The sequence below is a fragment of the Physeter macrocephalus genome, chromosome 7 (assembly GCF_002837175.3).
Source record: "Physeter macrocephalus isolate SW-GA chromosome 7, ASM283717v5, whole genome shotgun sequence".
Lineage (NCBI taxonomy): Eukaryota > Metazoa > Chordata > Mammalia > Artiodactyla > Physeteridae > Physeter > Physeter macrocephalus.
Window position 1 is genome coordinate 158,506,141 of NC_041220.1, and position 22,061 is coordinate 158,528,201.

The 22,061-nt window shown below is 41.9% G+C and overlaps 1 protein-coding gene across 1 annotated transcript; it reads right to left on the minus strand.

Moving 5' to 3' along the window:
• Positions 1–2,694: 2,694 nt before the first annotated feature.
• VEGFD (vascular endothelial growth factor D) lies at positions 2,695–20,123 on the minus strand. The gene is made up of 8 exons (XM_028492540.2): positions 19,962–20,123; positions 19,618–19,828; positions 15,296–15,486; positions 12,288–12,317; positions 11,732–11,880; positions 10,478–10,578; positions 3,884–4,079; positions 2,695–3,302 (listed from the first exon to the last, which is right to left on the minus strand). Exons 2-8 carry the CDS (start codon positions 19,811–19,813, stop codon positions 3,164–3,166), a joined length of 1,002 nt encoding a protein of 333 aa, XP_028348341.1. The 5' UTR covers positions 19,814–19,828; positions 19,962–20,123; the 3' UTR covers positions 2,695–3,163.
• Positions 20,124–22,061: the final 1,938 nt, after the last annotated feature.

A 22,061-nucleotide genomic window follows, 5' to 3' on the forward strand; every position in this document is an offset into this window, starting at 1 on the left:
TAATACGTGCTTATGCACTGAGGCATGTCCTGTTGGAAGCTCTCCTCTTGAAAGCCAGTGGCTACGCTGTGAAGAAACTCAGGCAAGATACTGAATGATGAAAAGCCACCTGGAGAGAAGCCCTGGAGAATAAGAGTTCGTCTTGGGCATTCCAGTGGCAGACGAGTTCCCATTCACTGGTCACAGAATCAATACCTCACTATTAACTAAATAATTATTGATTAGGCACCCACTACCTGCAAGACATTGTTCCCACACTGAGGATTATGAGTACATTAGACAAAGTCCAGCTCTCGTTGGGCAAATGACCAAATCCATTAAGCTCACAATTTTCACCCAACTCTTTCTTTCCTTAAAAGTCTTAAAATGGGTTATTTGTGTCATCTCCTTTGTCAAGTATCTCAGGCAGTATTTTAATCTCACCCAACTCTGACCATTATGGCATCCAATCTGTTTCCACCTCCAAAGGGTCTCCCACCACACTGCTGTAGTCACAGATTTATGATCTGTGCTGTCCTATTAATGCATTTTCTGGCCTGTGGCTTAGATAATCGGGGACATCATGCATCGCTGGCATTTATTGTGTTTGCTTTAAGCTCTCGGGGCTTTCTCACATAATTTTATTTTGCAACACAATTTTGTGGGTTGAAAAATTGCAGCTCACTTTCCAAAGCTATTAGTATGACAAATATTCCTGTACGATGACCAGTGAACGCTAATAAGGCAATAGGCCAGTTCCGCCACCTCCACCCTAAGGACCCGCTCCATCCCAGCCGAGACCTAGCCTCAGGGATCCAAGTCCAAGGCTCCTGGTGGTTAGTGATGGTTGGGGAGAAAGCAGGGGGACAGGTTTTGGAAGTGGAAAGCCAGATCTCATATAGTTTTGTCCAGAATTCCCTATACCATCTCCATCTAAACGGCAATTAGGAAGCCAGAGCCACTAACCAAAATGTGGTTTGCGTTGGCTTTAGGGCAGATCCAGGAATCCAGTATAAGCCAAGAATTTTGCTCACAGTCATGCTTCTCTTTTGGCGGATAATCCCTTTAATATGTAAAGTACATTGTATTTTTCAAATTGTTTTCATTTATGGAGTGAAATTAACAACTCTGAGATACAGGGAGATGACATTATCGCTCATGCATTTAGCAGGAGAGGAAGCTAAGGCACCATGAGGTGGCTTGGCCTCATAATGCAATTAAGTGGCAGAGCCTGTCCTTCAACTCAAGTCTTTTCTCCTTGTCTGGGATTCGACCTCTCTTTTTAACCAGTCAAGATGAGCAAAGTGACTCTAATTGAGCAGTGTCCCTTGGACCGTCTGCTGCCCCAGCTCTCAAGGGAATTTAACCAAATACTACTGAGGAGGAGAGAGTGGTAGAAACTGAATGAAGGGACAGAGCGAGAAGCTGAATGCTAATACATTTAAGAAACTAAGTTACCTGTGAGCCCTTTCAGAAGCCTGAGAATCAGATAGTACAACTGGAAGAAAGAAGGCCCATTGACATCAAGGTCATAAAGTGAGGACAAAAGCGACAGTGACAGGACAGGAGTGATTAGGCCAACACCAGTAAATGATGAGGCCATGGTAATGGCTGCACTGTGGGGACTAGTCCCAGGCAAGGTCAAGATCAGCTGTGTCCCCAGGGTAGGTAGGGGCTGAGAGCTAAGGCCAGGAAGGAAGCAGAGGGCCCAGAGCCACAGGCTCTGAGAGAACTTCAGCAAAGGAGGGGAGAACTCGGGAACTGCTTAGGAACCCTAAGGGAGGAAGGGCAGGAATTTGGGACAGGATCCAACCATTCTACCATGCGGCTCCAGGAAAAACAATACAATTTTTTGCTCTGTTGATCGTTCTTTATCTCCTTATTATTGTACTGCTCCACACGGTCTGGCCTGAGAAACTTGGGTTACACAAGTGTGATCAGGACACAGTTCCAATCGTAAAGAGGTCACAGCAGTGTAGTGGGGAGATAACATGAACATAACTATTTCCAAAAGTGTGCAATAAATGTAATGGATTATGTGTGTATCTACCATCTATCTATCTATCTACCTACCTACCTACCTACCTACCTATCTATGCAAGATGCTTGGGAGAGCATCAATTTTTACGTTATTTGCTAAGTAACTTAGTTCTGCTAGAGCTGCTAAATTCCCTCTGTTTTACCAAACTTTTCAGTAAATCTACACCACCACCAAGTGATTTGTGGGAGTATTTGAGAGAAAAAGCAAAGGAAAAAGGCTTGTGCTCCCTTCTTGGGTAGGTGTGGAAAAGAGAGATGAATCATGCGGCCCTGAGAACTGAGATGTGAAAGAGACTGATAGTTGAATAAGTGCAGAAACGTGGAGCTGGAGGTGGCCGGAAGAAATATACACCCGCAAAGATGTCAGGGGCACCAGTGGGCTCTCCTCCATCAAGTCAAGTTCAACTGGGGGTCAAGTCAAGGTAAACTGAATCTCACAGGAAAGACTGATGTCCAGCTGATTTGGGGGTCACATTTATTTAACCTCGTTTAGAACCTTAAACATTCTGAGAGCTACTCTTTCGGTTTCCCAAAAGTGGAGTCTAGTTTTATTGTGTTCATGTCTCTCCCACACCTCCCACTTCTGAATTCCTTTCTCTCTGTAAAATATTTTTTTCTTTAGCATAAAATTTAGAGCGGTAGCATATTAAATAACACACGAAATTCTCTGGCTTGAATAATGTGTTTATTTTCTTTAAATACACTTAAATATGAAACAACAGACAGTAGTTTGGTAAACTCAAAACTACAAGCTGGACAGTAATCAGATAATCAGTGCTGATCATACAAATCAAAATCAGCATAAGAAAGAATCAGAATAATTCACAAGAGAGTTGCAATTAGCAAAGGACTTGAAGACTATGCAAATTGCCTCATCTGCTCTGAGTAATTAATCACGTGGTACCTGTCATTCCATGATGATCAAACCTTTTTCACTCTCCATTCCTTGGTGTGCAGAGCATCTTCAGTTACAAGACATCTGTCAGAGAGCCAGGGAATCCTCAGCTGGTGTTTAATGGAAGGTCCACCTGGATTCACCATAGTACTATGTAAAACGGATTTTTTTTTTCTAACACCTGGAACAGTGACAGCAACTTGGCAAAGCAGCATGCTGTTTAAAACGACAGGGATGGGGAACTGGGGATCAAGGCTGAATCAAGGATTTTTCTCGATCGTGGAGCCCATGGGCGGCCCTTTTCTCCTTTGGAAAGCGGCAATGCTTTGGACATGCTGGTTTTCCATTTGCACAGGTTCTCATGTGAAAGGGGCATCTGTCCTCACAGCTGTTACAAAAGAAAATAAACATGAGAATTCAGAATCAAGGACTAAATTCCAGGGAAAAACTCTGATCCGATTTGATTACGTTTTCAAAGTAAATTTTCCAGATACATATTTAAAATGTCAATATAAAATCCTGGATGGTTACCCCACATGGTTTCAAAATCTATTAAAGCACAATTGCTAACTTCTAAGCGTTCTATTCATCAGTAAAGTTCTTGCTATATAAATCCGATGACATCCCCTTCCTCAAAGAAAAAAAGCAAACATATGTGGATATATATTGAGAGAGAGATTGAGCTAAAGAGTCAGCTGATCTGAAATAATAATGGTTGAAATTTCATCAACTTTAGTTTTTGCTTAAGATCCATAAGCCAACAATAGCAGGCAGGATTTTCTTGATTTCACGATCAATCGTCACTCTATACACTTATTCCGTAGTTGCCAAACCTCTGTTTTACTATCAAAAAGGGGGCTTGGCACTGAACAATAAAATTGGCTTCACAAGGAATGCCACCAAATCTAAATGGTATTTACATTAAATGTCAATGGGCCAAATTTAGGCGAAAGTGCAAAAGCCATTCACCTGCACGTGTCAGGGTGAAATATCTTGTGCTTCTGGCAGCAGCTCTCCAGAGATTCTCTGCACTCAATGCAGCTGCAGTTTTCTGGGTGCTGGATGAGATCTCTGGGACATGGCGTTTTACAGACACACTCGCAATGATCTTCATCAAACTTCATGTGTGGACCGCAGAGAGCCAGCTCCTGGAGATGAGCGTGATCTAAACGGAAAAGGTGTTGGTCAAAAAATACACCTCACACCTTCCAGGCTATGGGTAGAAACAGTGATGTATTTCCTCACCGCAGATCATAATACTAATATAAAAGATACAGCAGTGACAATGAACTTTGATTCCATAGACATCTGCTGGAAAACATGATCAGCTGAGAGAGGAGGGTCTGAGAGGTTTTTGACACACTTAGCTGACCGATATTTCTTCTAGAAAATATACAAACCAACTGGATAACTACTACTCCGTGTCCAATTCTGATCATCGAGTTGAAATTCATTGCAAAAAACAGAAGAGACAGAAACTTTGGAAGAACTTGACAACGTCACCTTAGCATTCTTGAAAGGCTGGGAGGAAAGTTAAGTGTTGAGTTTCTTCCCCAAACCTGCTTCTCTCCCCGTTTGCCTCACTTAGCGAATGGTGCCATCACTCTTGACTCACCCGCCATGTCGAATCTAATTACCATGTCCACCCAGTTCTGCCTCCCTGAATTTGTTCTTTTTCATCATCACTGCCACTACCTCAATTCAGTCAGTACCTTGTACTTTTTGTGCAGATGGCACTCACTCACTTCACCACAAGTTTTACCCTTTCAATCATTCTCCACAATATCAGATGCAAATCTAATCATGTCACTCTACTGCTTTATTTTTTTAAAATTTATTTATTTTTGGCTGTGCTGGGTAAAGCTTTCGTTGCTGTGCGCGGGCTTTCTCTAGTTGCTGTGAGCGGGGGCTACTCTTCGCTGTGGTGCGCGGGCTTCTCATTGTGGTGGCTTCTCTTGTTGCAGAGCACGGGCTCTAGGCATGAGGGCTCAGTAGTTGTGGCTCGTGGGCTCTAGAGCGCAGGCTCAGTAGTTGTGGCGCACAGGCTTAGCTGCTCTGCGGCACGTGGGATCTTCCCGGACCAGGAATCAAACCCGTGTCCCCTGCATTGGCAGGCGGATTCTTAACCACTGCCACACCAGGGAAGTCCCTGCTCTACTGCTTTACTACTGCTTTAATTACCTTAAAAGGTTCTCTCTTTCCCAATAAGACTCAATTTCCCCACCAAGACACAAGAGACCCTCCATGAGCTGGACCGTATTAACCTCCCAGACTCATCTTCTGTCTCTCTCTCATGTATCCTACGCTCTTCCGTACCACATTATAGTACTTTCTGTTCTTGTGATATGTCAGGGTCTCTCAATCCCATGCTTTTCGCCTTGTCATTCCCTTTGCTAGTCATCCTTTCCCCCTGATACCTTTCCCAACTTCAAATTTAGTCAAGTGCCCTTAGCCTGTGCATATTTCCATTCTGTCCTTTCTGGTACTGCTTACATTTGTCTGTTTATTTCTACGTTTCCTCTGTTAATGAAAAAATCCTAAAGGTTACAGGGATCAGGTCTCATCGTTCTGGCGTAAAATAGGCACTTGATAAACATTTGCTGAGTTTATTTGTTGTAATAAAAGGGTCCCGAAGCAGGCCGATATATGCAGATTCTGAAGAATCCCATCTAGCATTCCAAGACATTGGGTTAAGGCATATGGTCTTGCCAATATCTGGCCATTAATGATATATCAAAATGGCAATCTCATGTCATCCAATCTCATAGTCTTAACTGCTTTGTGACTGATGATCTTTGAGGGCTCATGTGGAATGGGTGTTGAAAGGCTAGATCTGAGGATCCTCCATTCTGAAGTGTGTGAAGAGGAAAAAGGTAAGCTTTTGTAAGCCATATGCAGATGCCAGATGTCACTTTGGGGCAAGATGAGACTATATAGAAGCTCCTAAAAGATTTGCATGGATCACTAGGTGGCAGTAGAGATTCACTTAGAGCACTTCAGGCTGTCCCAACTCCATTCTTGGAGCCGTGGTTCCGGGAAACACAGTCTACCAGGTATTTGCTGAACTTCAGCAAGGTAGTTGGCAGTGGCTGACCTCAATCCTTATAGATAACTTGAAAGTGACAGAGAGCTGAGTGAAGCGGTAACTAGCTAAGGGTGATACCCGATTGTATTGCATATCAATTTCAATCCTAGGGAAGTTGATGATGGGATATCAACGTGTTAGGTCCTCAGCCTTGCTCCACTTATCATTTTAAATTAATAAACTGGGCTTCCCCGGTGGCGCAGTGGTTGCGAGTCCGCCTGCCGATGCAGGGGACGCGGGTTCGTGCCCCGGTCCGGGAGGATCCCGCATGCCGTGGAGCAGCCGGGCCCGTGAGCCATGGCCGCTGAGCCTGCGCGTCCGGAGCCCGTGCTCCGCAACGGGAGAGGCCACAGCAGTGAGAGGCTCGCGTACCGCAAAAATAAATAAATAAATAAACGGATGGCATTTTTCCAAGTAAATTCTTGAATTTGTGGGTATCTTGAGGAATTTAAAATCCAGAATCAGGACTCCCTAATTTTTTTTTTTCTTTTTTTGGTATTGTTAGTCTTCTTGTTTGTTTGTCTGTTTTTTAAAACAGTTTAGAGCAATGGCCTGAATCTAACAAGATGAAATTAAATTGGACTTGGATTCACTAACTCACATATGCTCATCCAGGGAAGAGTAGTTATTGTAGAAAAGGCAGCTGGCTTAATAGCCACATGTGTGGGAAGAAAAAGTATTTAGTGAACACTAAGCTCAATATATGTCATCAGTCTGATGAAGCCACTGGAGAAGTGACCATGAACTTGGCCCACATTAACTGAGTTGCAGGAGATGAAAATGAGAAGTGATCAGAAGTGATCCAGGCTACCCCATGCCTCTCACTTCCATCATTGCCACAACTTCCCAAAAGGTCCCCTTCCTCCTTGCCTGCCCCACGCCAACCCATCCTCTTGTACACTGTCACTTGGTTGATTTTGTTAAAATTGTAACTGGTGCTGTCACTGTCCACTTAAACCAGCTGAGTGGTTTCCTTTTGCGTTTAGCATCACGTCCAAGCTCTGGCACACGCTTTACAAGGGTCCCCTGTGAACCTCTCCAGCTTCCTCTCTCACATCTACCCAGCCCCCTCCTGTAACGTCCCCACTACGCTGACCGACCGTCTTCCAGCAACCTGACGCGCTGCGGTCTTTCACTTCCAGCCCTGAGCGCTCACTCCCCGCCCCCGCCCCGTCCCGGCTCAGAGCACTCCTCTCTTTCTCCACTACTCTTCCCCGCCCTCAACACACATGGGCGCCGGCTAAGTCCCTCCCCAGGAATTACCTTCAGCAGAAAGAAGCTGCCTCACCCAAGGTTATATCCCCTCTCTGAGGCAGCCCATGTCCAGTGACGAGTCCATAGGACCCAGCCCCTCTGCCTCAATTTGAGGCATCCCCCACGGGCTGCCCCAGTTTCGGCTCCCCACAGGCCTGGCTAACGCTCTCAGCGACTGCAAAACAGTTCAACTTTCCCCTCTGCCCAGTCCTGCCCCGACCCTTCACCTTTGAAAGCAGTCCTGCATGTAAACCTCCAAAGTACAAATCTCTCTCCCAGGAGCTGTGTACCAGGGAAAGCTTGATTAGAACAGCCTTTAAGTGCTATGTACACAGCTTTCCACGATAAGTTTCTTTTTTAAAAAATTTTTATTGGAGAATAGTTGATTTACAATGTCGTGTTAGTTTCAGGTGTACAGCAAAGTGAATCAGTTATACATATACCTATATCTACTCTTTTTTACATTCTTTTTCCATATAGGTCATTACAGACTATTGAGTAGAGTTCCCTGTGCTGTACAGTAGGTCCTTATTAGTTATCTATTTTATATATAATACTGTGTATATGCCAATCCCAATCTCCCAATGTATCCCTCCCCCCCTTCCCCCTTGGTAACCATAAGTTTGTTTTCTACATCAGTGACTCTATTTCTGTTTTGTAAATAAGTTCATTTGTACCATGTTTTGGATTCCACACCATAACTTTCTAACACAGTTTAAAAATGGGTCACATGGAGAAAGAATTAGATTGGTTTTCCATGGTTCTATAGGGTAAAGCTGAACTAACAAGTTGATGCTCTAGAGCTGGGCTGTCCAACATGCTGGCTACGGGCCCGAATGAGCAGGAAATGGCAAGTGTGAATTGAGATGTGCTCTGAGTGTAAAATGCACACTGGATTTCAAAGACTTAGCACAAAGAATGAAGGGTATATCCTTGATACATTTTATATTGCTTGCAGGTTGAAATGAGAGTATTTTTTTATATTTTAGATTAAGTAAAACATGAAAATTAATTTCATCTCTTTCTTTTAACCTTTTTAACGTGAGTACCATAAAATGTAAGTTGCATATGTGACTCTCACTGTAATTCCACTGGACAGCACTCTTCTAGGCAGAGAGAGAGAGACAGATTCAGGTTCAATATAGTTTATTAGCAACAGGAGTGTGCCCCGTGTAACTGGGATGCCTCAGTGGGTTTGTCAAGTTCCCCCATGACTGATGTATTTTCTAGCAGAGGAGGCTGAAGACTTGGTGGGAAGGATGTACATGACATTCAAGATTGGCATGGGCATTTACAGAGTTACCGTATGACCCAGCAATCCCACTCCTGGGCATCTATCCAGAAAAGACGAAAACTCTGATTTGAAAAGGTACATGCACCCCAATGTTAGTACTACTTACAACAGCCAAGACATGGAAGCAACCTCAATGTCCATCGACAGAGGAATGGATAAGGAAGATATGGCACATATATACAATGGAATACTACTCAGTCGTAAAGGAGAATGAAATAATGCCATTTGCAGCAACATGGATGGACCCAGAGATTATCATACTCAGCGAAGTAAGACAGAGAAAGGCAAATATCATATGATATCACTTATATGTGGAATCTAGAAAAATGATACAAATGAACTTATTTACAAAACAGAAACAGACTCACAGACGTAGAAAACAAACTTATGGTTACCAAAAGGAAAGGGGGGAGAGGATAAATTAGGAGTTTGGGATGAACAGATACACACTCCTATATATAAAACAGATAACCAACAGGACTTATGTATAGCACAGGGAACTATATTCAATAACTTATAATGGAAAATAATCTGAAAAAGAATATACAGATAAAACTGAATCACTTTGCTCTACACCTGAAACATTGTAAGTCAACTATACTTCAATTTAAAAAATAGGATAATTAAGTTAAAAATTTTAAAATAAAGATAAAAATAAATGTGGCTACAGATCATTTTGGTCTCATTTAATAGTTTTTTATTCTAACATCAAGATGTTTGCTACAGAAAATTATACAATGTGTTTCATTTTGTTCATTGTACTTTCCTTCTCTGAAGCAATATGGATTCTTAGCCTGAGAAAGAAGTTCAAGGTTGATAATATTTTAGGTGGCAACAGTCATTAACATGGTGGTCAAATGCGTGACTTGCTTTTTATGGTGTGACCCATTGTGTCTCGTTGGTTTTCTTAAAACATATGAAATAACACTGAATCACTTTGCTCTACACCTGAAACATTGTAAGTCAACTATACTTCAATTTTTAAAAAAGATCTGCAAGGGCATTTAAACTACATGAACTTTAAGATTCCCTCAAACCCTGGGTCGAGCTTTCATGAAAACACTTGGAAGCTGAGAGACAGAAGCATAGGAAATAGCTTGTTATTTACAGTTTCTAGGACAGATTCCTTAGAGCTTAATCCTTACTAATCTTGCTTGTAGGTCATAGCTGGAAAGAAGCAAGGTTCAAATTGCATGATTCCTTGCGATCTTTACAGAGGAATCACGTCAAGTTCTCTCAGAAGTCAATAAAAAGTGGGTTCACGTTCAACCAGATGTTCACAATCAAAAATCAGAGCATTGTGAGCTATGTGCAGCGACGAGAGCCTAGCTCATCTGGTTTCCAACTCCCCTGAGCCCAACAGCCATGTTTGCTTTTTCTTTGCCCTCGTTTCAGAAGAAGTCTTCTCTTAGTCCCCATTTTTTTCAAATTATTGGCATGTTTTCACATGACACAGTTGAAAGAAACCAACACATCCAAAATGACCTTACATTCCTGTAGGACTTTTATATAAATAACTTAGCAAAATGTGGTTGACTCGTGTTTCATTCTGAAGTGGCTTTCATTAAAGGTTATCATCCCCTTTCAAATTCAGTGTTTTGGGATGCTCTAATCATTTGGGTCTTTAAGATTAAAAAGCAGAATGATGCATCAGTAGACTTACTATATAATTATAGCACAGAGGTCTCTGGAATCTCACTGCTTCTATCACTCTTAGCTGTGTGTCTAGAAAGTTACTAGACATTTTGGTGTGTCCATTTTGTAATTGTAAAAAAAAAAGGGATACCAATCATACATTATAGGATTATTGGGAGGATTAAATGAGTTGATACGTATAAAAGGCTTACAAGATCGCTTGGTCAATAAATACTAGTTGCTATTGTTGTCATTATTATTATTACTATTATCATTTCACCACTGCTATGATTACCTTCCATTCCGGCGAGTGGATTCTCCTCCTGTAAAACACATTTACATTTGTTGCTGTCCCAGAGCATGTCAACAGGACAGAGTTTCTTGGAATGGGAACAGCTAGGAGGAGAAAACAATAAATCAGATTTTAAAGCTTTCAAGGGTAATCATACCTTTGGAAGATTTTTTTTTAAATGTTGAATACATTTCCGAGTGGAGAATAGTGAAGATTTTTAAGGAGCTTAATTCATATTTATGAACAGCATGTTATTAGATAGTAATTCTGTAATTACAAATATTCTCTGTGGAAACCAAACTGTAATTTTGGAAGGGTATAATCTTTTTAAGAGGATTGGTGTTAAAAACTATGTAAATCAGCTGTCAACAGAGCTTATTTACCCCAAGTGAATAGTGTTCTAACATAGCTCCTAAGCATTATCGCCTGTAAAATGGAGATAAGAACATTGGCCAGGACAGCAGGAAAATCTTGAGGATAAATGTTCCTTTATTATGAGCTTTCTTTCCTACTTGGCACGCACACAGTGCGTTTACTCCTTTACTTTTGCAAGAGCTAAGTATCCAACTTAATTACCTTATATTTTTATTCAATAGTTGTGATTTGCCCTTTGTTTCTCTGTAGTAAATTCTTTTTCCCCAAATCAATGATTCTTACCTTTGATTTCAGAACACTTGAGGGTGTCATAATTTGTCTCATAAAGAATCACAAAATACTCACAAGAAAATGTCTAGTCAAATTAAATTTAAGTCATTTTTCATTTAAAATAATATTTCCCATTTGGTCAACTTAAGAGGAAGGCTTAAAAAATTGCCAGAATCAGATGCACATAGTTGTACCACTCCCCAATGACTCCAGGAGCCTTCTTTCCGCCTCCTAACTTCGTGACTTAAATATGTAAACAGCCTGAAATGGGTTTTATCTAATGCTCGTTCTGGAATGAGGGAACAGATGCCAAATTTGAGTCTGGAGTAGAGTTTTACAACTGCATCAGACTATGCATATTAAGAACAAACGTGCCCACAGCTTGACATGCTGAGTTCATGACCACTGAACTTTCTGATCCTACTGCAATATACATGTAACACCTCATAAAAAATATACTTGCCAAAGAGTTATTACCCGTAGATCGGGGTTAGAACCTAAAAGACAAAGAGCTTGAAGAGAGAGCGATGACTCTGTAATTAATGAACTATTCTCCACACACGGCTTTAGCCAAGGCAAGAACAAGCATAAAGAAGTATAAGAAACGCTTACCGATCTTCTTCTGGGATCTGGACGGATCTTCTAATAATCGAGTACGGATGGCGGGGAGCTGTTGGCAAGCACTTACAACCTGTATGGTTGGCAACTTTAACAGGCACTAATTCAGGTACTGATGTCAAAGGTACTGATATCTCAAAGAGCTAGAGCAGAGAAAGAGAACTATAATACATATTTTAAAAAATAAGAATAATTTCTACAGTCTGCATTTTTGCCTTTGTCCCTTAATGACTTTAGCAAAGTCGTCCATTAAGAATACACTACCAAACGTAAAATAGCTAGTGGGAAGCAGCCGCATAGCACAGGGAGATCAGCTGGGTGCTTTGTGACCACCTAGAGGGGTGGGATAGGGAGGGTGGGAGGGAGGGAGACGCAAGAGGGAAGAGATATGGGAACATATGTATATGTATCACTGATTCATTTTGTTATAAAGCAGAAACTAACACACCACTGTAAAGCAATTATACTCCAATAAAGATGTTAAAAAAAAAAAGAATAGAGCTAATATGCAAAACACTATATATAGGATGGATAAACAACAAGGTCTTACTGTATAGCACAGGGAACTATATTCAGTGACCTGTAATAAACCATAATGGAAAAGAATGTGAAGAAGAATATATATGTGTATAACTGAGTCACTTTGCTGTACAACCGAAATTAACACAACATTGTAAATCAGCTATACTTCAATAAAATTAAAAAAAAAAACCCAGAACTAATAAGGCTAAGGGCTGGCATGAAGGAAAGAATTCTGGGCTGGGTGTCAGAAGACCAGGGCCTTAACCAACTTTATCAAGTATTTAAGTTTTGTCAAATCTCTTAAATTTTTGGTGTCCCTAGAATGCTTGTAAAATGGTGACCTTGTAAAATGGTAACCTCGTAAAATGTTCCCTGCTCCTGCTTTAAGTCTGAGTGTGAATTGTAAGGATTAAATGAAATTATAGCTATGAAGTTTCTCTGCAACCATGGTGAACAGATTACTGTTCAAAACGATTTACCTTTCTCTTCCCATGCCATCTCCATTGGAGGAATACCGTTTTCTGTTCCTTGACTTTGGACTTGGCCATGTGACTTGCTTTGGTTGACAGGACACTAGCAGACATGACACAAGCACAGACTTGAACTGTGCGTGCATGCATTTGCTCTAGCCATGTGAAGAGCATGATCTGGCAGGCTTGCTGGTCTAAGGGATACGAGACACAGGGACCAGACCTGGACTCAACCTGCAGCTTGCCACCAAGCCCAACTGAGCCCACTCTAAACTAAATGAATCTCAGATATATGAATGAGAAAAAGCCATCGTTGTGTGAAGCCACTAAGTTTTAGGGTGTTTATTATGCAGCATTATATAGTAATAACTGACTGATACAAGACCATCATGCCCAAACAATGATAGGTAACATGAATATCATTCTATGTTTCTATATGCTAGCCCCTGTTGTAAGCACTTTTATATTAATTCATTTACCCTTGTAACAACATTATAGGGAGGGTTTTTAAAATTACCCCCCTCCAACTCTACAGGTGAAGAAACAGATGTACAGAGAGGTTGTAGAACTTGCCTAAGGCCATATAACTATTGATTGGAAGAGTGGGGATTTGAACCCAGGCAGTCTACTCTAGAGCTAGAGGGGATACTCTTAAGAATATGCCTTATTACTTTTTGGAATGAAATTGCTGTGACCAGAGGAAGCAAGATGGGATCTCTGCAAGTAAAATTTACCTGCTGAGAATATCAGTTACTTTGTTTCTAGAGAGGCTCTCTGATGTATGGATGCGTTTCATCTTGATTTTAATGCTCTGTCCATTCAATCAGCATCCCATGTAGTCCTTACTACATAGTCTTCAATTATTCACTTAGTTTCTAAGATGTATTTCACTGAACAGTCCATAACTTTGGGATGAGAGGTAGTTTTTCTTTAAAAAAAAACAAACCACTATTACCATGTTCAAATATGCATATTTGGAGAGAAAAACTGCTGTACATTTACACTTAAGCACATTCTTTAAAACTACTCATTTGTTGAGGACAGCAGTCAAAATAAAGTACTCAATTATCTATTGTTAAGTGGAAGCAATCCATTAAAGTTGTGTTTAGCCTGACCTTTTTATATGTAATGGCACTTCCATGAGTCTAAGTAAGAGGGTGTTTTTAGAGTGCTTATTTTGCATGAAGTTCATCTTCTTGCGAAATTTTTCAGCTGTACTCTAGGGTATAACACGGTCATGAACTAAAGCCTCTTACGTTATGCAAGCTTTGTTTCCACTGACAGTTGATGCTTAGCCATACTTATGTCATTTTTTCCCCTGATTGTCAAACAGCAGAGGTCAGAATTTTTACAAGTTCCAAGATTCTCTAAAAGAATTTAGAAAAAGAAACTCTTCAGTTTAAGGGATATTTTAAGTAGGGGGGAAAAATGAAGGATCAGTTAACCTAGTACCAAACAAATCAGGATTCCATTCTTTCCATTCAATTAAGATAATTACCTAACATGGGTATATCCAGTGCATAGGTAATTTTATTGTGCTACCTCTTTTCACAATCACGAGGCTAGATTGTAGAGGCAAATGTGACAATTAAATGAATATACCAATATGCGTGAGGAATTTGCGACACAGAACCAAAAGGAATGTAGTTTGACTTACAGCTTTTTAATGTTTTGCTAAGTTTGTTATTACTGCTCTACTATGCCATGTTTATTACATTTCACAACAATATGGTAGCAACAGAATCAAAAACTTATCTACTGAGCAAAAGGAATTTTATAAGATGGAGAGGGAAGAATTGTTTCTTTCATGGGGACTGGAGGATTATTTTCAAAGGTCTTTTGTGCTAGATATTTTCCATTTGCGCCTCCAGAGACGCCATCCTCTTTCCTTCCTTCCCCACTGGGCTGTATCCCAGGATGCTGACCTCCATGGAATGGACCTACAGGCCCTCTTGCCCCCCACCCCCTTGCCGGGCAAGTTGCCCGTTGCCGGTTGCCCACTTGCCGGTTGGCAGTGGCTGCCCCTCCTCCAGCCAGTCCTGCAGCCCGCTTCTCCATTTCCTCTCTCGGTTCCCATAACCGCTCCATCCTCTTGCCTCTTCAGTCTAAGGGTGGGAACAGCTCCCCCTTTCTGCCAGCTCTGGATACTTCACCAGCCCTTTCTCCTTCCCCCACCCTTCACTGAACTCTTCTCAATCATTTGAACAACACGGAACCTAATGAATACACAAGTCAGTGTGGCTATCTTCGTTCCTTTAAACGTCTGTTCTAGTAACTTCCGTATGATTTTCTGATCCTTGACATTATAGCATCAGAGAGACAGCAACTGACAAGGGTTCAGGCTTTGGAGTCACCTGGATTTGAATCCCAGCTCGGCCACAAGCTACCTCTTTGAGCCTCCATTTCCTCGTCTATAAAGGAAGATGATAAGCTACCCATTTAGCTTATCTCAGGGTTAAATGAGATGACACACATAAAGTGCTGAGACAGGGCTTGGCCATCAGCTGAGCTGTAGCTGTCGACACTATCAGCGTCAGGGCTCCAGAGAGGGCTGATGTCCTCATACCTGTTTGGAAACGTACGAGGTGCTGGTGTTGACACAGACGAGGCTCTCTTCGTTGCAGCAGCCGGCACACCGGAACACGTTCACGCAGGGGGGCTTGAAGAACGTGTCAGTGCTTCTCCCCAGCTCGCTGGCCACCTCCACGCACGTCTCTCGAGGGCTGCACTGCGTCCTTTGCCATTCCTCGTCTATAACTGCGGAGAGGCAGCTCGTTGGGCCAGCAGAACAAAGGGCCCTGACATGCCCACGTGCGCCAGGGTTACACTCAACAACGTCATTCTCACACGTGCAGCGCTTGGTGATTTCACTAGATGGGTATCTGGGGTCAGTCCTTTAACTAAGGATTGTCTGCAGAAAATTTACAACCAAAATCTGCGTTCCTTCCCATTTATACGATCCCTTCGTAGACTCTTAATTCTACTTTCCGTTGGTGATGAACACCATGTTCTGGATATAACTACATCGGGTACATCTGGAGAAGCCTGCTAATAAGGAAGTAAATGGATGCACATAAAGCAATGACATGTAAGCATTATTTATTAAGCAATTTACAGGACACAGCTGGATAGCATTTCTTCTCCTTGAAGCCAGGTGTGGGCAGGTCTTAGCACCATTAAGAAATACGTTTCGGGAATTCCCCGGCGGTCCAGTGGTTAGGACTTCATGCTTTCACTGCCGAGGGTGCGGGTTCAATCCCTGGTCGGGCAACTTAAGATCCCACAAGCCGTGCAGTGCAGCCAAAACAATAAAAAATTAAATTAAAAAAAAAAGAAATACCTTTCTATTGGTTGCTTCACTAACTATATACGGCAAACACACGAATGAAAAGTTAAGTGGAACTAATCTTTCCTCAAGTCAGAGTGTTCTCATTTGCAAATGCCTGATACTGATGTTTCTATCAAATGATGAAATGAGCTGGTTCATTTTTTAAAAAAATAAATTTATTTATTTATTTATTTATTTTTGGCTGCGTTGGGTCTTCATTGCCGCGCGCGGGCTTTCTCTAGTTGCGTTGAGCGGGGACTGCTCTTCGTTGCGGTGCGCGGGCCTCTCACCACGTTGGCCTCTCTTGTTGCAGAGCTCGGGCTCTAGGCGTACGGGCTTCAGTAGTTGTGGCTCGCGGGCTCTAGAGCGCAGGCTCAGTAGTTGTGGCGCACGGGCTTAGCTGCTCCGCGGCATGTGAGATCCTCTCGGACCGGGGCTCGAACCCGTGTCCCCTGCATTGGCAGGCGGACTTCTAACCACTGCGCCACCAGGGAAGCCCAAGCTGCTTCACTTTGATGAAAGGAGCAATATTCTGGCCACTCTAGCTAATTTGTGGGAAACAAGAAAAAGAACCAAGCCTCGGGGAATCAAAAAAGATCACATACATTCTTGTAAAACACACTCGCCTTTCTCTCAAAGTTTATTTTTTCTAATTAGATTTTGATGCTTTGATACTTAATGTTGCATATGGACATTTTTGGGAAATGATTCAATTTTATGATAAAGACAATATTTAAAGACTTTCTTTTTGTTTGCCATGGAACTGTAGAGTTGATTATACACTGGGGTGGAGGGGAGTGGTGAAAACCCTTAGTGGTTGGCAGCTTCTAATCTGACCCTCCATCACGCCCACCTCCTGGTGTTCACACCCTGTATAATCCCCTCCTCTTCGTGTGGGCTGGACCTAGTGACCCGAATGTTATGAAGAGAACACAGCAAGAGTGACGGGATGGCACTGCCACGATTAGGTTAACAAAGACTGATTTCCATCTTGCTAGCGATCACCATCTCTCGCTGGCACTCTTTTGCCTTCTCAGCTTGCAGGCTTGGATGAAGCAAGCCATCATGTTGGAAAGGCCCACGTGGCAGGGAACTGAGGGTGGCCTCTACCTAACTGCCAGTGTGGTGCTGGGACCCTCAGTCCAACAGCCTGTCTGGAACTGAATCCTGCCAACAACCTCTGAGTGAACTTGGAGGCACATCCGGCCCCAACTGAACCTTGAGATGCTGCCTGTGACCCAAGTTGACACCTTGACTGCAGCCTCCAGAGAGACCCTGAAGGAGAGATACCGATTGAGGCTATGTCTGCAATTCTGACCCACCGAAACTGTGCGATAAAAAATGTTGTCTGAAGCAGCTAAGTTTTGGGGTAATGTGTTACACAGTGATAGATAAACTCTTCTCCATTTTTACCCCATCTTCAAAAATTTGTAAATGGTCTCCGCCCAGATTCTGAATTCCCGTATATGTGAACGTGTTTCTACCAGAAGGGATAGAGAGAACTTCTATCTGGAGGATACAGATAAAATATTATTGTTGCAGATCTGACGCTAGTCTCTAAATTATTCTCTTAAAACGTCTTTTCCACAGCCTTTTTGCCTTTTCTGCCCATTGATCTCAGATTTCCTCATATGTTGCTTTCTTCAATCACTGAAAACACAAAATACGTTTGGCTGGCTGAAAAGCACTGCATATACTACACAATTTCGCTAAACTCTTGTTTTTTCATCATAAAATCTTCTAGTCCAAGAAACCGTTTAAAAATGTCTGATTATGGATATTTAAATACAGAGTCTGAAAGTTGTAAACGTGAGAGGTAAACTACCCAATTAGGTACTATTTAATTCACTATTATTAATCATAAACCCTTGAAAAAACAAGTAATCAAGTTATAAAAACATTCCTTGCTTAAAATACTATTTAAATGTTGCTTTCCATTTTCTTTTTTATAAAACTAAGTTTTCAAAGTCAGCACATTGTGTGGAACTATGACCAATGACGCTGAGCAAAGGCTTCATACCTCTACTTTCATTACTACTGCCCAGCAGGACTGCTCTTCCTCAGGAATTACCCTGAAATCCATGAGGGAGAGTTATAACAAATTATAATTGGGACACCACACCGATTTGATTATCTGCTGCTTCTAACTTATTAAGTAACTTTAGATGATCCCGCTCCCCCCATGTAACAAGAGACATTTTAGAGCTGGCAAATTCCATATTATCTATGTTTTTAAAAAGTATTTTTAAAAAATTTTTATGGTTTCCTCCTTAGAAAATGTCAATTTCGACATGAATGACTTTTGTAAATCACCTCCTCTTGGTTTTATGGTAATGCTTCTCTACCTCCATCTTCACAGAGCCTCTCCAGGCTTGCCTCAGGCCTTCAAACAGGTAATCTGGTTAAGGCCCTGAATCTCCAGATGAGGTCTGACCCCTTTACTTTCATGAAGTCCTTGCTAATTCACCACAGAGAAACAACTAGAGCTTCAGACCGCTGGCTAAATTGGGTCCTAGGCCATGGTTCCAACAATCTCAACTCACTTAGACACAGTCATACAGATGCGCACCAAGCATCCTCTTCACTCCCAGGCTCTGGTGCTACTAAGGCATTGATTCCACCTATGCACAGCCTTCCCCGCAGCCGACAATATCATCCTCTTACAAACGGAAAAAAATAAACTCTACAGAGAGAGAAAAGAATAATCGTGGCTGAGCAGTCAATTTAAATTATACAATAGCTACAATCCGACACCAGGTAATCATATGCTAATCAAATCTAAAATGCGAAATCATCAATGCCACGGTGGTTTCCTGTGCTGTTTTGACACATCATCAAAAAAGTTAAATGCCTGATTGGAGGCCGCACAACTGTATTTGGCAAGCATGTCATTCATTATAGGACAGTACATAGACACAATAGTTTGCTTATAAAGATCCTCCAAACTTTACTAGGGAAGAGTCATTCTCTTTATTTCAAATCATGTTATTTTCTAGTCCAGCGTCTGGATTCTTTTGTCTAGAGAATTTCCCCCTCCATTATTCTCCTAGTAATACCAATATGCATTATTCCAACTCAGCTTCTAAATTCTACTTTTCATTTTTACTTTTTAAAAAAAAAATCACAGAATTTTGAAGACATAAAAAAGCTATACCTAATCTATTGCTTTTTATCCATGTATGTATGGCCGTAGAATGCTCCTTATTAATGAATACCCAGGTTGTTTTATTTTTTAAGTAAACTCAATTATTTTTTTTTCTATTAAGTACAGGCTTTCTGGGTCCCTCTTGCCCTCACATCTCCGAATTAAAGATATTTCCATATTGGGAAGTGTTATTTGGTGTTGAATTTTGATCTCAAAATCATATTGGGTATATTTCTCTGTGGAGTAAACACAGGAAACCAGGACTCTCCACTAACACTGAAGCTATGAAACCAAAGACCCCCTTTTTTGTTTCTCCCCGACACGTGCCCGCCCTACTCAAACTTTTAGAAGACGCTGGCGCATTTGTTACTATCTGATAAAGAGTAAGAATTGGCCTCCGCACGCACACACCTACCTTTTAGCGTCTCAATGTCATAGAAAGTGGCCGCAAACCTGGTGGACCGATGGGATGCGGAGCGAGAGTCGGCGCTGGTGAGACTTTTGAGCTTCAGTCGGCATCTCCACAGCTTCCAGTCCTCGAAGTGGGTGATCTGCAGCAGTTCCTCCAAACCCGAAGCCGCCCTAATCTGCTGCTCAGATTGTTCTAACATTGACCGGGATGCCCGCTTAAAGCGAAACAAAACAAACAAAAAACCTGGCTTACAGGCAACTTAACTCAAGTTCTAGTTTGTCTTGCTAACACTTACAAATGTAAGTAGAGTTAAAAAGAAATCAGATTATTCAAATGGACACCAGTACCTAGGGAAAATGACGTCTAGTAGTTTTGATTCACATTCTGTTCATTTATGATTGAGGGAATGATTTATTCCCCCTGGGTTCTCAGAACACTTAAAGACAGTATCGGGGCTTCCCTGGTGGCGCAGTGGTTGAGAATCCGCCTGCCGATGCAGGGGACACGGGTTCGAGCCCCGGTCCGGGAAGATCCCACGTGCCGCGGAGAGGCTGGGCCCGTGAGCCGTGGCCGCTGAGCCTGCGCGTCCGGAGCCTGTGCTCCTCCACGGGAGAGGCCGCAACGGTGAGAGGCCCGCGGACCGCAAAAAAATAAATAAAAAAATAAATAAACAAACAAATAAATAAATAAATAAAAAATAAATAAAGACAGTATCGTACGTAGTGGGTTGAATGGTGGACATTTAAATGACATGTCCATGTCCTAACCCCCAGAACCTGCCAATATGACTTTTTTTTCAGAAAAGGATCTTTGTAGATGTAATGAAGTTAAGGATCCTGAGATGAGGTCATCCTGGATTATCTTGGGGGACCTTAAATACAAAGATAAGCATCCTTATAAAAGACAGGCGAGGGAAGACACAGACACAGAGGAGAAGGATTTGTGAAGCCAGAGGCAGAGACTCAAGTAACGCAGCCACAAGCCAGGGGTCGCCGGAAGCCACCAGAAGCTGGAAGACTCAAGGAATGATTCTTTCCGGGACCCGATGGAGGGAGGATGGCCCTGCTGACACCTTGATTTTGCAACTGGATTCCAGAACTGCGAGAGAATAAATTTCTGTTGTCTTCGCCATCAAGTCCGTGGTAATTCAGTATGGCAGCCACAGGAAACTAATATAGATTTTTAAATCACACTATTTTGTACAGGAGCCAATGACAACTGTTTTCATCTGTTATTTGAGACGCTGACCCACAAGGTCTTGGGGACCCTGCCTACAATCAAACAAGAAGGAAAGATTTTAAGAACCTGATAATCTGAATTTGCTGACTTCTAACCCTCTGAACTTTTTTTCCTTTTTAAACTTGTTTACTATACCAAAGACATGATTTTTTTTTTCTGAAAAAATACACTTCTAGAGCTTATGTTGAAAACTTCCTTTCCACACAGCTGCATGAACTGTATTGACTGATACAACCCATGGATTTATGAGGAAAAAAAAGACTTGGCTGATAAAAGATTTTCAGTATGCAGTCGAATTGTTCAAAATTAGGGACTTGGTTATATAAATGATGATATATGCATACAGTGAACACTATGTGACGGTCAAGACCAATGGTGTAGATGTATACTGGAACAGAAGGAATTGAGTCCTCCCTGGAATGTGCTGGAGAGACAATAAGGTAGTCTGTCTATGGTTAGGGATGTGGATTTTCTCCTGCTGAGCCTGTGGTTACTGAGTTTATGTTCTGCTGTGTGGTTTGCATATGCATGCTGAGGACTTTTTTTTTTTTTTTTAGAGCTGGGGTGAGGGAGGGGAGGGAGGGAAGAAACAGTAGCTGCAGGATGGTGCTGAGACAGGAAGGTAGAGCGAGAGGTGAATGTCAGCTACCTGACAGGGGGAGGGGCAATGGGCGAAAACGGAGATGAGCAAATGGGACTTCCCTCTGGACACTGGGTGGTGTGACGTACATCTTCCTGCACTGCCCCTCAAAAACTTTAGTTAAAATCTGTATTATTTAGCAGTGTTTGGGGAGTGGGATTTTTTTTTCCTTTTTAAAAAGTTTTATTGGAGTATAGTTGCTTTACAACGTTGCGTTAGTTTCTGCTGTACAGCAAAGTGAAATCAGGTATACGTATACATATATCCCCTCTTTTTTGGATTTCCTTCCTATTTAGGTCACCACAGAGCACTGAGTAGAGTCCCCTGTGCTATACAGTAGGTTCTCATGAGTCATCTATTTTATACATAGTAGTGTATGTATGTCAATCCCAATCTCCCAATTCACCCCAACCCCCTTTCTCCCCTTGGTGTCCATACGCTTGTTCTCCACGTCTGTGTCTCTATTTCTGCTTTGCAAATAAGTTCATCTATATCATTTTTCTAGATTCCACATATATTGTTAATATACGATACTCGTTTTTCTCTTTCTGACTTACTTCACTCTGTA